The sequence below is a fragment of the Labrus mixtus genome, chromosome 5 (genome assembly GCF_963584025.1).
Source record: "Labrus mixtus chromosome 5, fLabMix1.1, whole genome shotgun sequence".
In the NCBI taxonomy this organism is placed as follows: domain Eukaryota; kingdom Metazoa; phylum Chordata; class Actinopteri; order Labriformes; family Labridae; genus Labrus; species Labrus mixtus.
The window spans coordinates 26,386,219-26,404,052 of NC_083616.1; the positions used below are offsets into that span (position 1 = coordinate 26,386,219).

A 17,834-nucleotide genomic window follows, 5' to 3' on the forward strand; every position below is an offset into this window, starting at 1 on the left:
AGCCTTGAATGGGCCCCCTCACTAATTGGCACCAAAATGATTTGTCCGTTAAGCAAACTACTTGTATTTTTATGTTTGCCCTTTATTCTGGTCAAATGTTGTGCTCAAATTGCAATGCAGCCACCTGCCACAAATCGGGGCTGTAGCTCTCGACTGGCTGTGGCTTTGATTAAAGGGCTTCCCCTCCTTGCTCTACTACCCTGATGTAAACAAGTGTACAGGTAGTATCTCTGTAGGAGCAGAACGATTTGGCAGTGCTTTAGTCTATAAAACTAAAAATGTAAGCTATGTCAGGTTACAACATTTAGCATAGGCATGTGGATGTCAACCCGAGGGGAGGACCAATGGCTGGCGATACTATAGCACTGCTAACATTAGCCACTCAGCAAACCAAATTATAGTTTTAGTACATTTTTAGGTGCTTTCAGACTAGTCGAGAAGTCTAAATTTGAAATTTCTGAAACATTTTTAACCTACAAGGAAATTAGTCTGAGGAACAGCTCTACATATAATTTGCTGTTAAATGTCATCAAAGGTTTACACTCTGATATACTGGTTTTAACAGCTTAACTCTGTCCATGTTTAGATCCAGTCTATGGTAATATAACTGAAGAGATTACAGATATTGGATCAGAGATGTCAGAAGAACCTCCGGTAAAAAATTATCACCAGGCAGACAGAGCTTTTTTTGCCTTAAAAAATCCAGACACAGGTACTCTGACTGCAGCAACAGGGCAGATTCTGGATGTTATGGCATATGCTGCCCATATATGTTGCCCTAATGTCTTATCATATAGAGGGACATTAATGTCAGTTATTATAAAAGTATGATACTTTGTATCACATATCGACAGTGAGTGAATGAAAATGTGTAATCACTCATGTATGGTATGAGAATCTTAAACTCAAAATGACCTATCAAAATTAACAGCAAAATTTTGCATGCCTAACGGTGTACAATTTCCTTGTATTGGCAGCCGTATTATATAGATCCACATATTCTTGCCATAAAGCTCATGATTTATTTAATTAATTTCCAGGCATTAATTGTCCTTAATCCGTAAAGTATCTCATATTCATCCACTACATTTGAAGATTTTCAGTGTATCCTGAAACATACTTTTTCAACGTGATGAAGAGATAATTTTTTTCAGGGAGCAAGTATCTAAATATTTATTTCTGTTATGACCACATACTGAACAGTGGATGCAAAAACAATGTATTGGGATGGCTGGAGCAACAGCCACCTGGGAGTGAAGCCATAAACTCAAGAGCTCCTCCTGCTGACCGACTGCAGCACAGGTCATACAGTTAGCCCCCTTTGTGTTACCAGATAGGACATGGGTCAAACTATAACATAAAAGTCAGATACTTTTTTCCCAAACCCAGTTTTGTCATGATAGTTATTCTCAGGCCATTCTGTGTTCAAGTCATCCTTTTTCTGAGAAGTTTATTTTTAATTAATTATTTGATACTATAAAATGGTATAACGTGCCATGGGGTCTCAACCAACACAGCAACTCAAGAGTTATTTCATTTCCACATAGTCATTGTCTGTTTCAAATCTACACAAGAATCTGTCTTGTTGGAGGGAATTTTGCAGTTTTATCGGTAAGTTAAACCTGTGTTTTAATTGGTGTTCGTGGTGTGACCTAAATACTGCAGCTCTTCCAGCTGATACCGATTGTGCAGACTCTGGTTGCAAATTCTCAATAGGTCACTGTCACTGAGATTTTAGGCTGTCCTTTGTTCTACGGGTGGATGAACACTTAAGTCTTGAAAATATTTCCTTTGGAGTTGGGGTGGTAAGAATTAAGACAAATTGATCCAGGGTTCTGGATAACATTATCTCTTTTCTTTGGTAAAATCTGTCTTTGGTTGTTAACAGAAAATTCCTGGAGGAGGAAATCAAACAAGAACACTGACAGAAGTTAGGCTTGTTGGATTTAACATTGATTGGTTTACATTAATGATGCCAACTGGAGGAGCAAGAGAAAGCTAGGGGGCTGGCGGAGGAGAGGGCGAGAGGAAGGAATGAAAAGAGAATGGTAGAGAAATTAAGCTCTTCAGTGTGCCAAATCCCTCTTACAGGCCAAAAATGGCCTATAATGTTTAATATTTTGAGTCTCAGTGGAGGAGGAAAAGAGCAGAGATGCCGAGTGGGCCGCCTGGAAGAGTCATCAGTGGCTAACAGTATCGTCAACATAATACCCTACCATCTGCTTCCTGTAAAAGCCCAGTCTAAATTTGTCCTGTGTTGTACGGGCTGGTAGCAAAGAGCAGAGAGACACTGAGTGGGCAACATGAGCACCGTGGAGTACATTCATATAAAAACTATGCCAACTGTTTTTGCAACTGCCTGGTTCAAACACAAAAAACCCATTCTAAATATGTCAACTGAAATCAGTTACGTGTTCCTGTGAATTTGGGAAGACAGCAGAGCGGTGGAGAGTAAAGTGACGCCTCTGTGAGAAGAAGTCCACCCGTATCAGGAAAATCTCTTGTTTCACACGCAGGGCCAGAGAGGGAGAGTGGAGGAACACACCGCAGGCTGACAGGGCCACAACAACTGTGAATCACAATGAAAGGGATGATGCAAACCAGCGTGGAGCCTGAACTGAGTGCTGAGGGGAGGTGGAGGATTGGTGAGGATGCTAAAATGCTGGTGAGTGCACTTCAACAATGTAAAACGCCTCCAGGAGGATGATTCTGTGGGTATGCCAGTATGCCTACAAACCAACGAGCCAAAAAGAGTGTATGAGGTTATAAAAATCCTGCCAAAATCAATAAAAATATCATATTTTTCTTTGGGGAAGGTCTGGTGGCTTAGGAGCACAACATTCGCTCACTGTGCCGAGACCCACATGCAGCTGTAAGGTCCATCTTGTTCCAACAAACAAAAGCTGCCAGTGTTTGAGAGTCAAAAGCCAATAAGGGATCATGCCCTCTTCAATGAACTACCTACTCCTCCTAGATTGTTTGGCCTCCTGTGCAAATGGGGGATGCTAGGGAGTTAGCATGAATCTCAGCATGCATCCCCCCTCATTGAGGCTCCCCACTGGCAGGTGAAAACAGGCGGCTGGTGGCGCCATATGCATCCATCACCATGCCAACACAGGATAAAGATGGTCTGTCATTTTGGGCTAAGGGGAGAAATGTGGTGGAAAAGTTATTATTTTCCAATGAATTTACAGAAGGGACTCAAAGTTTAAGGTTAATCTTGCATGATATTGTTTATTCAGCTTAACCAAGCTAACCTGCACTTTTGACATTAAATATGTTGCCCAACAACAATCACTTGATCTATTTAACAGCTTCAAAGACCTCTTTTTTTTACCAAAAAAAGAGGGAAATTTTTTAAAAAGGGTTAATCGACAGCTTCTTAGTGCTGAACTTCCTATCAGATTTATCAATAAGCTCAATTAAAGTTGGTGCTAAACATTTTCAAATGCAAATACTTTTCTATTTAAAATGTTTGCTACTAAGTGGAGTCACAAATGTATCCATTTTTTTTTTTTTTTTTTTTTATGAAATAATTTCCAAACTGCTTTGATGATAGACCAGACCAGAAGAAAAGTTTGCATCTTCCGTGAAATCAAAACCCTGTGCTTTATTTCACTCCTCTATGACAAATCTGACTATGGGTTATTAGTCAAAACTAGACACTGGGACCGTGACACATTGTACCATTATTTGACATTAGACATACATTTCAAGTCAAAAAAAAGTATTTCCTGTATTTTGCTGAAAAATTATATATGCTTTGTAGCCGTCCCTGTTATATTACAAATCAAGAGCAATCAGTGTAAAAAGCCACACATCTCAGCGTTGTTATTTGTGAGGAAAGTTACAAAAGCACAAACCCATTATTTCATACAAATGCCATTTCCCTTATGGATTGTAATATACATTTCTTTATTATTATTACATTATGTCGGGAAAAATAAGGTAATCACTTTGAGTAATGACCTCAGTATTAAGATAGCCCTAATTCTATGAATAATATGCCTCACGTCACATTGGTGAGATCTTGGCTGAGTGCAGCACACTTTAGATCCTGCAGAACTGACACACTTCTTTGGGTTGCACATGTGAAAAGCCAAGATTACTCATGTCATGTGGACTGCCATCATTCAGAGTCGACAATGGGCATGTTGAGAGCAAAATTATCACCCTCGCTACTTAATCGCATCCCCCAGTACAGAATACAATTTAGCCAAGAGCTTACAGATGGTCCTTTCTTTCTGTCAGCCGTTGATAGAAAAAGACTTATCATTAAAATCTGACATTAAGCTAAAGGTAATGCAAGACATTTTCCCGGTAAATGCAACCTGTACTGTCAACTTAAAACATACCTTAAAGATTAAATCTCATATTGCTAAGACATTTAAGAGAAAACAAAACACATTGAAAGAACAGGATTTTAAGAAATAAAGAACATGACACTGAACAAGGCTAGGAAGTGAAGAGATGGTGTGCTAAGCTAGTCACACTGAGGGAAAACATGTTATTTTTCTTTTAGAAATTCTCACTTTGATCTAAAAGTATTTGCAATGCACCTTCTTCACAGTTTGCCACCTCCTCCACAGCTCACCTATAGTCTTAACATCCATGCAATTGCTGCTTATCTGTGTCACCACATGCCAATAAGTCTACTCTATATTCTCTTACTGACTGGCATATTCACACTCAAATGCTTCTCAGCTTTTCTTAAGGACTGGGGGAAAAAATCCTTGCACATTATAAATTTCAATTGGCCCTTTTTCTAGTCTAAGTGGCTGTTCAGCACCTGCATCAGCTTGAGCTGTGTCTGATTTTAGCTCTCTTATTATAGAGAAGCACACTAGACATACAAGAAATGAGTTTGACTTTAACTGGGCTGGCAGGGACTTTGTATTTGTGTGTTTGTGGGTAGTTGCTGTAACTTCAGGCAAGACAGAGAGTAGCGAGTGTGTACCAAAGTGACTGGCTACATGCTGTGCTGAGAGCCTGTGTCTGCCTTTGCTGCAAAATGAGCAGCGTAATAGCCTTTTGGCCATGCAATACAATAATAAGGTTTGCTTTGGACAGTTAGAGGGGACAACAAGAGTGATTTGTTCGGAGCGATAAAGAGAGAGAGATATACAATGACGATGTGATAGAGTGAAGATGAGTAGGCAAGCAAGAGAGACAGATGGGGGGCATAGCTAAATGGATCCAACACATTTATGCTCATTTTGACAAATGGCAGAGTGACATAGAGATATGACTGTAACACACACACACACACACATTCTCTCTCTCTCTCTCTAATGCAGACTATGAGACTGGAGGCATCAATGATCGGGTGTCACAGTGACAAAATGGTTTCAATCCAAACCTAAGTTCAGCCAGAATTGTACAGCAGCAGATGCAAGTGGCAAGTAATTGAGAGCAGTTTGAGACACACCCACTATCACAAACACACACGCATGCACGAACACACCACCCACCTCCTTCACCCCTTCACTCCAGGCTTGCAGACATAAGGGAAGCGTGCCTGTCACAGCACACGAAGCCAACAGCTAGAAGTGACAATTTGACTGAGTGGTCTGGCAGCGCTTCAGAGTCTAGTATTGATTTGTAAGTTGTTACGAGAAAAGTACAAGACCTGACTAGTTCAACTCACATGAAGCTTGTGCTACCTCTGACCTCCCTTAACCATTGTGACTTACAATTGATGAAAAGAGTTACTCAGACTTCGTATTATAGACTCTAGTGTTAATATAAGTCTTCAGCAGTCCTGTTTTACAAGGGAACCCAGCACAGGCAATAGTGCAAATACTGCCTACAAATAATACATTAAGAAAAAAATAAAGGCCGGCAAATATATATTTTTTTACAATTTCTCAATTTCCTGATCTGATGACATGATCGAATCTGTGACTTAAATCTGATATTGATTAAACAGAACATATGCCTTCTCAATTAAATGTACTGTAACAGATGTGTATAGGACACAAAAACAAAATTTGTTATTTTGGCCGGTAACAATATATGTTTGGCCGGTGAATTTTTTCATTTACCTGCCACCTTGGCCGGTGAGTCAAAAAGTTAATTTCGGACCCTGGGTGCACATGTTAAATGAGGCTAATGGAGTGCTAAGGATATAATTATTGGCAATGCTTTAGACTGCTGATTAGCAGTGGTGCTGCATGGCTAAATGAGGCCATTTAGTACAATACAGTTAAGTGTTGTTGTCAAGCAGAAAAACACTGAAACACACACTTATTATTTTATCCACAGTATTGTTTGGACCACTAAAATCAGTCACACAAAAAAGGCGAAAATACACATAATCAGCTGCTCCATGGTAGAGAGAGTGGAGAACATCAAGTTCATCAGAGTGCAGATTTCAGATAACCTTGACCCCCTCGAAAATTAGATGATTCCTCTCAAGAGGCTATCTGCCAATACATTCATTTCCTGGTCCAGGACCACCACCAGATTGATAAACAGGCCCACAGGAGACTGCACTACCTGAGGAACCTGAGACAATAAGCTTCACTCCCCTTCAACATTACATATTGCATCACCACTTGGTACTCAAACTACAATATCACAGACAAGTGAGACAGGTAATGAGGGGGGCAGAGAGGATCTTTGGGGTCTCCCTACCCTCTGTTGAAGAACCGTTCCAGAGCTGCTGCCTGAAAACAGGCTCTGAACATTGCAAAGGACCCACTAAATCCCCAACATTCACTTCTCGTGTTTTGACATTGTTCGTGTTGTTTAATATTGTTTTTATGTTGTGTTTATTTATGTCACATCACATTGCTGGGCACTGTATGCGGCTGATTAGAGATTCCCTGGTTAACACTTTCTCATTCAGCCTTATACAAACGTTGCATTGCAAAATAACAATCAAGTTTGATTTGATTTTCTATTGACACAGAAACATGGCTATGCACATGTTCACATTAATTCACACACAACAATTAGTTTACGTCAAAGCCATCTATAGTCTGTCAATGCAAGCTTCAAATACATAACTTACTCATATTAACTGGATACTAAAAATAGAGTTCCTATTTCGTTATTATTTTGAGTGAACATCATATTCACAACTGTAAATTAGAGAAAAATCAATCACTCATTCTCAGAGTTTTTATGTAATTTTAAAAGCACAGAAATAATTAAAAGAACGTTTTTAAAAATCGACACATCTATTTAGAAATTATTCAGTAATTGAACAATAGGCTTAATTGTATCATTTATTTCTGTATGTTTTTCTGTCTTGTTTTGTAAAGTACCCAACTTTAATAATTATTTTGTGACTTATTAACCACATGGACAAGTTATGAAAGATACATTTTCAACATGCAGGCAGGCACCCCTCACCAGCACGGTCTTCAAACAGTGCAAAACCACAGACAGCTATAACTGTAACACATCCGACATGTTGAATTATCATTAGAGAAACTCCACAGGTGTCATTAATTAACCTACTTAATTGATAGCGCTGTCACCTTTTTACTGCGGGTGTTTTTGTGCCTGCTGCTTCACCAGCATAAATGAGACAACGCTAATATTAATGAAATAACTGAAATTATTAGTCGTAGGAATAGTTTGTAAAGCAAGGAGAAAACTTTAAGTGATAGACCCTCATAATTGAAAGAAGAGATGTGTTTTTATTTACCTACCTTCATCATCCAAGGCGGCAAAATGTCCATTTCCACGCCGGGGTTGAGGTCCTTCATCCCAGGAGACTCCACTCTTAATTCGACCGAGTGTCAAACTATCTCCTGTCCAAACTTAGTCCAACTTCGTCCTTGTTTTGTATTTAACCAGGAAACGAGTCCAGCTATGAGGTCCTTTATCCCGAGATACTCTAAATTTGGTCAGTTGTCCCACTATCTCTCCAATGTCCAATTTTAGTCCAAGCCCTGCCCTGTTCTGCCAGGTAACAGGCGTTAACTTATCTCCTAGGTAACAGGTCCAGTTCCATAGCAACGGTTGCTAACTCAAATGTAGGCCTACACTCCGTCTCTGATAGATACGTAGACCTACTAACTAGATAGCTAACATCACCTTAAGTTTGACAAAAATATGGTGGCTAACCCTAACATGAGAACAGCAGTCAAACCTCCAAAAACCAACCACTTTATTTGAATCACTTTTCTTAATTTGAGTAAGGTCTAGTGGCACCTAGAGGCCAGGTGGCAGATTGCAACCGACTGGTCACGTCTTAAATCTAACCCAGCCCAGATTGTTTTCGTATTCTTTTAATTTTTCTAGAAATTATCTTCTAATCAGTTAACAATATTTTATAATTTTAAAAAAAATCAGAAAAGCTTAAGAAAAGGAAAAAATAAGCAAAAAGTAGGCTAGCTTTTTCAAAGTTAGTCTAAATCAGATAATTTGAAATTAAATCATTGCAAAGGGCAGAAAATCTTGACAGTTCAAACTGACTTAAATCAATATTGCATAATTTATGTTAAATGAGTAAACATGTAAATTAATCGTTTTAGCTCTTCAGTATACTTTTCCCAAAGGAATGCAAATTTCACAGCCTACTGTTATGTCACAAAAATTGTTAAAAGGGCAAAAATGGCAAATATGAGGTTCTCATATTGCGTGAAGAAGATTGCAATTTTTTTTCGTTTCTGGTGCGGCTGTGGTTCAGTGCTAGAGTCTCTCAACCGGAAGGTCGAAGGTTCAATCCCCCAGCTCCTTCAGACATTCTGGGGCAAGACACTAAGTTGCTCCTGCTGCTTCAGCGGCAGTGTATGAATTGGAGTAGTTTCTACTGATAGACACTTTAGCAACTTCTACCATAAGTGTGTGAATGGGTGTGAATGGGTAGGTGTGACCTGCAGTGTAAAGGTGCTTTGAGTAGTCAGTAGCAATACAAGTTCAAGTCCATTTACCATTTACTGAAAATCTGCAGCAAAAAAATGTGTTCTTGTTTATGATCTCTTAAGACTTTACATCTCTGGTAATCAGTTGTTTGTTTATGTATGTGTTGACCTTCAGTCATTTCAATTACAGAAGGCTAATATCAAAGCTTCGGTCTTTTAATCCACTGCATATGTGTGTGTGTGTGTGTGTGTGTGTGTGTGTGTGTGTGTGTGTTAGCCAGCCAGTCATAACATCTCCAACACTAATTGAGTGAGTCCAGAAATGAGGAGCGTGCACAGGTCCTCCCTGAGGGGTAAACATTCAACGTCTACATCCCACTCACACATGCATGCAAACAGGCTCATTCTAACGTAATTGATTTTCTAAACACTTTCTTACTTTATGGTCACTGCCAAATGAAAACTCACTCAAATAGGTTAGAGGCTAATGTCAAATGAGGTAAAATTACCTCTGTCTGCACCCGCCGCTGTTTTTAAGTCCACTTGAATGTTATGTCGGGGAAAAGTTTTTCACAATCTTTGAGCGTGATGGCCCCTAAGATTATTTTATTCATGACTTTGTTGTACGTTCCACTTTCAGTCTTTGATTTTATTCATGCTTTTCTTCAGAGATTTGTACAGTGAGATCAACCCAGCCTGAGAGACGGAGCCGAGGCCCCATACATTCACTGCTTTATTACACAGCCCTTTTTATTCTGGTGGCAGAATCCATCTTTCATTCTCCCTGCTTCAATGTGTCCCAGTTATTATTTTTACAGACACACCTTATTTTAAAATGAAAAGGCTTTTAGTGAAGGAAAATCAAATATCAAATCATGACCACTCAAAGTTTTCCTCCATTTTATTTGTATTAAATATCAACAATGAGGAGACGTTGGACAAAAAGATCTTTTGATAAAACACTTCTCATAAGAACAAACAACAGTGAGGGTGATAAAAAAAAAAACTATCTTGGACACAAACTGAAGAGAAGAAATACTTTGGGTAAACACACACTGCAAGGTTTTTGAGACAAGAGAAGCCCATCAAACAATTCTCGTCAGACATATTTTCAAAAGTGATGAAAAGGACCAAGACAGCAGAAAAACAACTGTATTGAGTCTGTTTTTTTTTGTTTCCCTTAACATTCTGGTGCAAAATGAATATATGGACTCGCTTGACAGAAGCTCACAGTATGAGTCTACCTAAAAGTTTGACATACTTAAAAACTTTGTACTGATGTGAACAAAAAGCAGCTTTAAGAGATCATCATCATCCATCGTCCACTTTTCAGACACAGTTAGGCAAAAGATTGCAAAGTAACGTCTTTCAAAGTCATTTCAAGCATAAATAGTCAAAAGTGCAAAGGCTGGATTTCAAAGAGGTGGGGGGGGGGGGGGGGTAAGAATGAGCGATTCAAATGGCCTTCACATCTGAGAATCAGAAAGTTCATTTTACTGGAACTATTGCCTGAAACGCTTTGGTAACAGCTCAGATCTCGCACTGCATTTGCCAAAATCTTCACCTCTGCTGTGGTGTTTGAATCTGGCGTGTGCCAACAAACAGCGTACACAAACCCTTATCTTGAGGGTAATTTACATGAGAACAAAGTGGTCGTGTTCATAGACAAACATCACCAGTAATGATAAGTTATTTACATTTGTACAGTTCCATGTCATTACTACATCAGTTCATGAAGATAAAAATAATGAAAGTAAGCACATTAAAAAGATAGGAGAGTATATCTGCGATACATTAGAATTAAAACAATAACATCATGGTTATTATTACTACTGTCTTTTCCATCATGTTTATTATCATGACTACTATCTCTATTGTTGCCATGATGCTTTTTAGAAACGGTTTCTATGGCAATAAATAAAAATAAGGCAGAGACGATTGATAAATTCTAAACAAATGCAATGAAGTATATTCAAATGAACACCGTGCTTCTTAGTGAAGTGAGGATTTGAGGTTTGAGAGGTGTGAGGTGTGAGGCTTCATGATTTCAGGTTCTTGCTTTCCAGTGATAATATTCAAAATCTGTGTATAAAAAAAATGCCCTGAAGTTTCACATTTGATCTCAGAAGTGTTTTCCCTTAAAAGACACATCTGACATAACCAGCAGTTTACCTCCAGTTTTTTTTCCCCAAATTTGAACACAGTTGAATTGAGTGCAGCTGTTAGAGACACAAATAAAATCTAAGTGGGCAGTGCAAACAGGGTCAAAAACTCCCTTAGTGACATTTCACATGGTGTCAACAGCATTATGTTCCATTCATTGTCAAAGGTTGTAACCAGCAGTTCTTAAGAGGTCATCCTTGTTACCTCGCACCTGTAAACAAACCGAGTAGGGAATGTTTAGTTCACAGTGCAGCTGCCACTCTCAGCCCACGGCCTCAGGAGCCACATTACTGATGGCCCATCTTCCCTACCAGGTACTTAATTGCCTTCACCAGGTGTAAAATCATTTCTCGATTAGGCAGCTGGAATGAAAATCATCAGCGCTACTGATCCCAGGACTGAGAGCCTTAGCAACAGAGTGTGTGATACATACACTGAAAGAAAAAAAAAGCAGAGGGGGGGGAGAGAGATCCAGAGAGAGAGGAGTGGAAGATAACAGATTGAAAACCAGGAGAGGAACAAAGGAGCACTTGAGTGCATGCAGAGGAGAGGGACGCTGGGAAACAGAGGGAGGGAAATGCATGAGGAGATGCTGAGGGAGAAAGGTGAAGATAAGGTAGAGGAATAAATAAGGACAGAAAGAGGGGATAAAGGGAGAAATAAAGGGGGGGATAAAAGTGTAAAAGCGGCACTAGTGGGAGCAGAGCTGTGTTTCTTCAGGCTTTTCCTCACCTTTACCAGGTCCCTGCCTCATGAGGTGTACATTACAACACACACACACCAATTTTATACAACTTCCCTGCAGCCAGGTGCCGTTTAGAGACAGACAAGGTCAACAACTTCTCCAGAATCTAACATTTTCAGTAGACGCCTGGAGCGCTAAACTTCTGGCCTGTGCTCAGCAGCAGGGTGGGCTCCCACCTCCTGACTGACATTATAAGATTTGTTTACCGCTAAACCTGTTGGGGGGGGGGGGGGGGGGGTAGTCAATCCAGAGCAAATATATTCAGTAGTGCCCAGAAAGACAGGATGTTATGCAGCCTGGTTCTTCGTAGATGAGAAAAAAAAAGTGGGTTTTCTCACTTATTATAATGTGACACATTTCCTCACCGAAGTGTGAGTGATGCTGTACGACTCAGCCGAGCGTGGCAGTTACTGTATGTGTAAATCTCATTCAGAAAATGTGCATCCCAATGTCCAAAACCACATAAAATGCTGCCTTATTGTACAAAATACCATTTTTAGGTGTGTTTTTGAAGAGATAACCAACCAGCTAAGACCAGAAAATCAAAAGAAGGCTTACAAATAAGGAATCGGTAATCTGTAAATAAAAAAGAAATCAGTGCAGATACTTCAAAAAATGGCTTGTTTGTAAAATCTTGTTTTGTCTCTTTCTTGTCATTATGGGATCAAGTAAACAATTTTCTGTGCAACATTTGTTTTCTCACTCTGCTTCCAGAAGCAGACTCTGATTTTACTCGCTTGATTGCCTTCGTAAAATTGTTATAGAAAATGTGTCAGCCGACTGTAAGGCCAGTTTCTTAAGCATTTCTTTACTTTTTAAACATACAAATTGATATTTATGCTGTGATTAAAGCAAAGCACCAGTAAGCATCCCTGTTCAATATCCAGCCCTCAAACACAAGAGAAAGGCGGATGTGTTCTGATTTTGTCAGGTAAATTCTCAGTACTGCTAAAGTCGTTATTTAAGTGTCATTTTGTCATTATATTGCCGGTGTTATATATTTCAATGACAGGTATGACATTTAGGAATAAAACCTGTCATTTCCACCCCTGTACTGTTCTATTCTAACATCGCAGATACATACTGACTCTTCTATATATAGTGGAGAATATTGCACCGATGTATGATGTAAGAAAACAATGTTCCAGTATAAAACACTTTATACATTATTTATGCAAGCGGAAGGTTTGATATGTGTCTATGGCATGTTTGATTACCTTCTTGAAACACTTAAACTGACAATCAAACATTATTAAAAGACTTTAAAAGTCACCTCCACCCTTTATTTTTTTCCAGTACAAAATGGTCACCTGTATTTTCCTTGATATTTTAAACGCATGCAGAAAAAGTTTACCCTAAAGTCCCCATGAAATGAAAAAACACATGTTCCCTGTTTTAATCCAGCGTTGCTTGTGTTAAATGTCCATATATCTGCCAAATATTATTCAAATGTATCATTATCGGAGTATTTTCAAAACAAAATAACTGTATTTTCACCTCCTGTAGAATGTTTCAAATGTCTGATGACTCATCCTGCACTCAGGGAGCAGTTACTAAATTCTGGACCAATTAAATAGCTTTGTCAAAGATTACCATCCAATCAAATTCACCCCGACGTTATGTCCCGCCTTCTATCGTGTGATTGTGGTGCCGGACACATCGGAAAAACGAGCTTCTGAGTTGTAAAATGCACACGAACACCCGCTCAAGTCGGAAACTTGGAAAAGAATGATTGACTGACTTGCCGTCAGAATGGTCATCACATGGGGGGCAAAATAACGTTTTGTTAATGTCAACATACCTTTTAAATAATTAACGTATTGCACATCAGCTTTTTGCTCAAATATAACTTTTAACAGTTACTCTTCACTCATCTTCGTAGCATCAACGCTGTTTTTTGCTGTTGTTACAAAATTCAGAATTTACAAACTGAAATCACGTGAACACACTGAAGTCAGAAGAACGACTTCTCAACTCAGAAACTTGGACCACCCGAGCAGCACATGAATGCAGCATCTGCACTACACGGCAGTTAGATACTCCCCAGTTTCTGTTTCATGAGGACTTTAACTGAGTTTCTGATCTGGATGTCAAAAGAGGAATGATCTAATGTCCGATTTGGCAATGTGAGAGTGTATCCTTATAAACATAAATTATGTTTAGAGCCGTTATTCCTAAAGCAGCACATGGTTTAAACTGGTAATGATAAAATAAATGGGTAAAAAAAAACATATCTTGGAATGCAAAAACAAATACATAACTCATTCTCTTAACTCAGATGTAATGCTCTGCTATTTGTGCAGATTGTTAGGCAGAGATATCACAGATGATGTCTCTGTGTGAGTGTGTGTATCAGAGTGTGTGTGACTACGAGTTCTGTGTATGTGAGCATGTGTGTGAGGGTTGTGAGTCTGTGTGCACTCTGTGCGTCTGTGGGCGTAAGCACATCTAAACTGTCAGCATGACACAACGTGGGAGTTCTGATAGACGGGTGAGTGCCTTTTTCATACTCACAGCCTGATATGTGTCTCTGTGTTTGTGCATGTGTGTGTGACCCCGCGTATGAGTGTTTAAGTGAGCAAATCTGTGAAGAAAATCTCCAGGAAAGGGGCGGTCTGGATTGTGAAGAGAAAAAAATGTGATTTTACATGTAAGCACGTGCCGGAGATGATTTTGAGGGAATTTTGATAGTGAAGCATGTGAAAAGTGAAATGACGAAGCAGCAGGTTTTTCAAACATCAAACATTTTGTCACCTAAGTCAATATGGCTGCTCATGGCTGGGATAGTGTTAATGTTAATGCCCCCTCAACTGTCTCTCTGGGTCAGAGCCTGCAGCTCAGAAGTGTGTAGGGAATGTTGGAGGAAGACATTTTTACGACTGTAGCTATGAAGAGACAGGGGGCCTCGGGGTGGTTGTCCTAAACGACCTGTAAACGTGGAGGATGAGGAGGATGTAGAGGAGGCGGAGGAGGCAGGGGAGGGGGTAGGCGGTGGAGGGGAGGCTTGGGCTTGGGACGATGAGATGCTCGCAGAGGGGCTCCCTCTGCTTGCAAGACTGAGCAGGCTTGAAGAGGAGCCGGCCCCCACTGCACGAGGAATATGGCTGGGAGGTTGGTGCTCTCCTCCTCCTCTCCTCACCCCACCCGACAGGCTCCCTCCACCACCTCCTCCTCCTCCTGTAGTTAAGGATTCAGAAGAAGAGGACACCCCCTCCGGCTGCCTGGAGGACAGAGATGGAATTGAGGAGTGATTAGCAGCTGCTGAACCGACACCTGGGCATTGATTTGGATTGAGGCCCGGATGGTGTGAGGGTTGAAGCTGGGCGGGGGGAGCAGGTGAGGCTGACACAGAGGAGGTGGCAGAGGATAGGTTGGAGGAGCCTGGAGCCAGACCTGGAGCTGAGGACTGTGCCAAAACCCCCAGGTAGCGCAGACGCTCTTCCCTGGCCGTGAGTCGTTCAGAAGCAGGAGGCCGGCCGTGCAGAGGTGGGTGGTAATGGGGGAGGTGGTTAGAGGGGTCCCCTCCGAGTGCTGCCCCCGCTCCCCGTGCTGATCTTCGGTCCCTTTGGGCCAGACTGCTGCTGCTGCCGAGTCCTGACAACCGGCCTGGATGACTGGTCTAAGAGACAAACAGAGAGGAAAAGAGAAAAGGACATACATCAGAGCCTTAAACACACCTGTCATTTTAAAGAAGTCATCACTGAACCTGAGACAAACAGAGAGCATGACAGAGAAAGCGCTGTTGCGTGTTCAGTATAGATTGTTAATTGGGTGACATTTGGAGAACGATCTCTCTGAGCTCCTGCAGCTTGTTCTAATTGTTTGTAAACCAACCGGAACCCTACTCACTAAAGAACAGTCACACACACACACACACACACACACACATACTTACAAACACACACATTAAGACAGAAGCAGGACAAGGTAACATGTGCATACTGTATATGGAAACATTCACTCTGGGTTTGCACAAATCCCCAGTCCCAAAGCAGTGGGATTTCACTCACTACCATACATGCACACAGACACACACACACACACACACACACACACACACACAGCGCACATGCACACACCCACAGCACACAATAGGGAAGATGGCACACAAAGCTAGATGGCAGAAACGGGAGCCACCTGTTCTCTTTCACACTCCACTGCACCCCCTTACGCAACATATCTCATCACTGCTCTCTCTCTCTCTCTCTCTCGTTCTCCCTCTAACACACACACAAATCCAAAAACACAACGGGACCAATGCTCACTAGAATAACAGAATCTCATCCGGCACTGAACCTCATGGGAGAGTTAGTTCAGTTGACATTTGCAGACATGGCTGTGTGTGTTCTCCAGTGGGTTGTGTGCTTATGTATGAGCATGTATTTATGTGACTGTATGTGCACACATACTGTATGGGTGTGTAACATATGGTATGTGTCAATTTTCATGTTTGTACGCACGTGTGTGTGTATGCCTTTCAAAGCATTCATGCAAATTAACATTAAAAGTAATGCAATTAAATATGGGCCCAGGCTGTCAACGGGCATTTGGCGTGAGAAGTAGAACTGTAATTAGCCACCACACAGCTAACTGAATAAGTACAGTGTTACAGTGGCAACGCTAATTCACTGAAATGCTTTCAATTCAGGAGCTAATACTGTCAACCTGAAATCAAATTATATAAGACGAGGGAGAGAGAGAAAATGGGGAGATCACACAGAAAGTGGAATCAAAAGCAATGCTGATTAGACAGAGAGATGCTGCCAAAGTGTCACAAACACTTAAAGATAAAACAAAACACTGAAACGAGGACTTTGTTGTTTTGTTCTTCAGGGCTCTTGTGGATCCTTCAGTAAAACTCTCAGCTGCCTGAACTTCCAGAGTTTTCTATTTTAACCTTCAATACCTCTCTTAATATTGTCCTAATTACTAACACACACCATGCACACAGCTGTCTCTCTTTGACATGTTTTCAGAGTGTGTTTGCAGTGCACTGGTCCTGTTGCACGTACAAACCTCTTATGTCCAGCACTGGGTTGTAGCCTAGTTTGAACAGATTGATGACGGAGAAGCAGGCATGTTTCCTTAATGTCTGGTGATGAACCAATGACAGAACCTGAGTTGCAAACTAGCTAGTTTCAATGTAGGGTTTAGTGTGGACAAATTTCAGAAATAACTCAAAGAGTTGGTGCAACAGGCCACAGGAGTGTTATGTACTTAAACACTCCGGAAAAGCAGCACCTTCATCTCTGTGTAAGCCATGTAATATCGCCGTCTCTTCTGTTTATATGAAATATTGAGTGGGTGCTACCTGCCGGTGTGTGTTCCTCTGGGTTTTTATCTTGTTTTGTGGTTGAGTCTCTTCCAGCCAGCCTATACAGCTGGATTTTAAAACACAAATCAGCTTTAATTGTAGTGCATTTTGGGTCAGTAAAATGATTCAACCCTTTAATGAGGAGCTGCACGTACAGATTATATTTAATAAAGTGCCCCTTTTCATAAAAAAGGGAGTAGTACTAATTATGCTATGTAGTAGGGAAATTCCATCTGTGCATTGGCCCGTGGAAGTTTTTAGCCCCTGAACGCCAGCAGACTTATAATATCTTACAGTGAGGTGTTATTTTTTTATTTTTTTGCATTTCAAAGTGTAAAGGGATTCTATGAGGATTTAGCAGTGACTGTGCCAGGCTCTAATTTAGTCTGAGGCAGTGGGGAGGACAGGGTGAGGTAAATATGATGAGTAAATAAGGTCAGGAAAAATTCAGAACAGAGCAGGTTGAAAAGTCGGCTCTGCTTTGAACCTTTGTGATCTGCATGTTTGTCTGTAACTAAAATTGTTATCCATCCACAGTACAAAGTCTTTTCTACCCGCAGTGCCCTGCCTACAGTACAAGAGACACAATGGCTGACATGCTTATTTAATATGGCTTTTTAAAAGAAATCTGAATTACATCCAAACAATCTGCACTTTAACAGCTCGGCTCTGTGTCCTCTTATGCCCAACTGTACAACACAAGAGCACTCAGCCAAACATCAAACAGTGTGTCATTGTCTATACAGCTTACTTAAAGAGCCCAGGGAGTGTGTCTCTGCTTTCTAATGGGTTC

The 17,834-nt window shown here is 40.6% G+C and overlaps 2 protein-coding genes across 4 annotated transcripts in view; both read right to left on the reverse strand.

The window, feature by feature from the left end:
• The window catches only part of pggt1b (protein geranylgeranyltransferase type I, beta subunit), a 265,152-nt gene that overhangs the window by 55,443 nt on the left and 191,875 nt on the right, over positions 1–17,834 (reverse strand). The window lies entirely within an intron of this gene.
• The window catches only part of ccser1 (coiled-coil serine-rich protein 1), a 131,411-nt gene continuing 123,282 nt past the window's right edge, over positions 9,706–17,834 (reverse strand). For all 3 annotated transcript variants that reach the window (XM_061038835.1, XM_061038834.1, XM_061038836.1), the window contains exon 11: positions 9,706–15,346. In XM_061038835.1, coding sequence (XP_060894818.1) covers positions 14,534–15,346 — 813 coding nt within the window. In that variant the 3' untranslated portion in view covers positions 9,706–14,533. The remainder of the gene's footprint in view (positions 15,347–17,834) is intronic.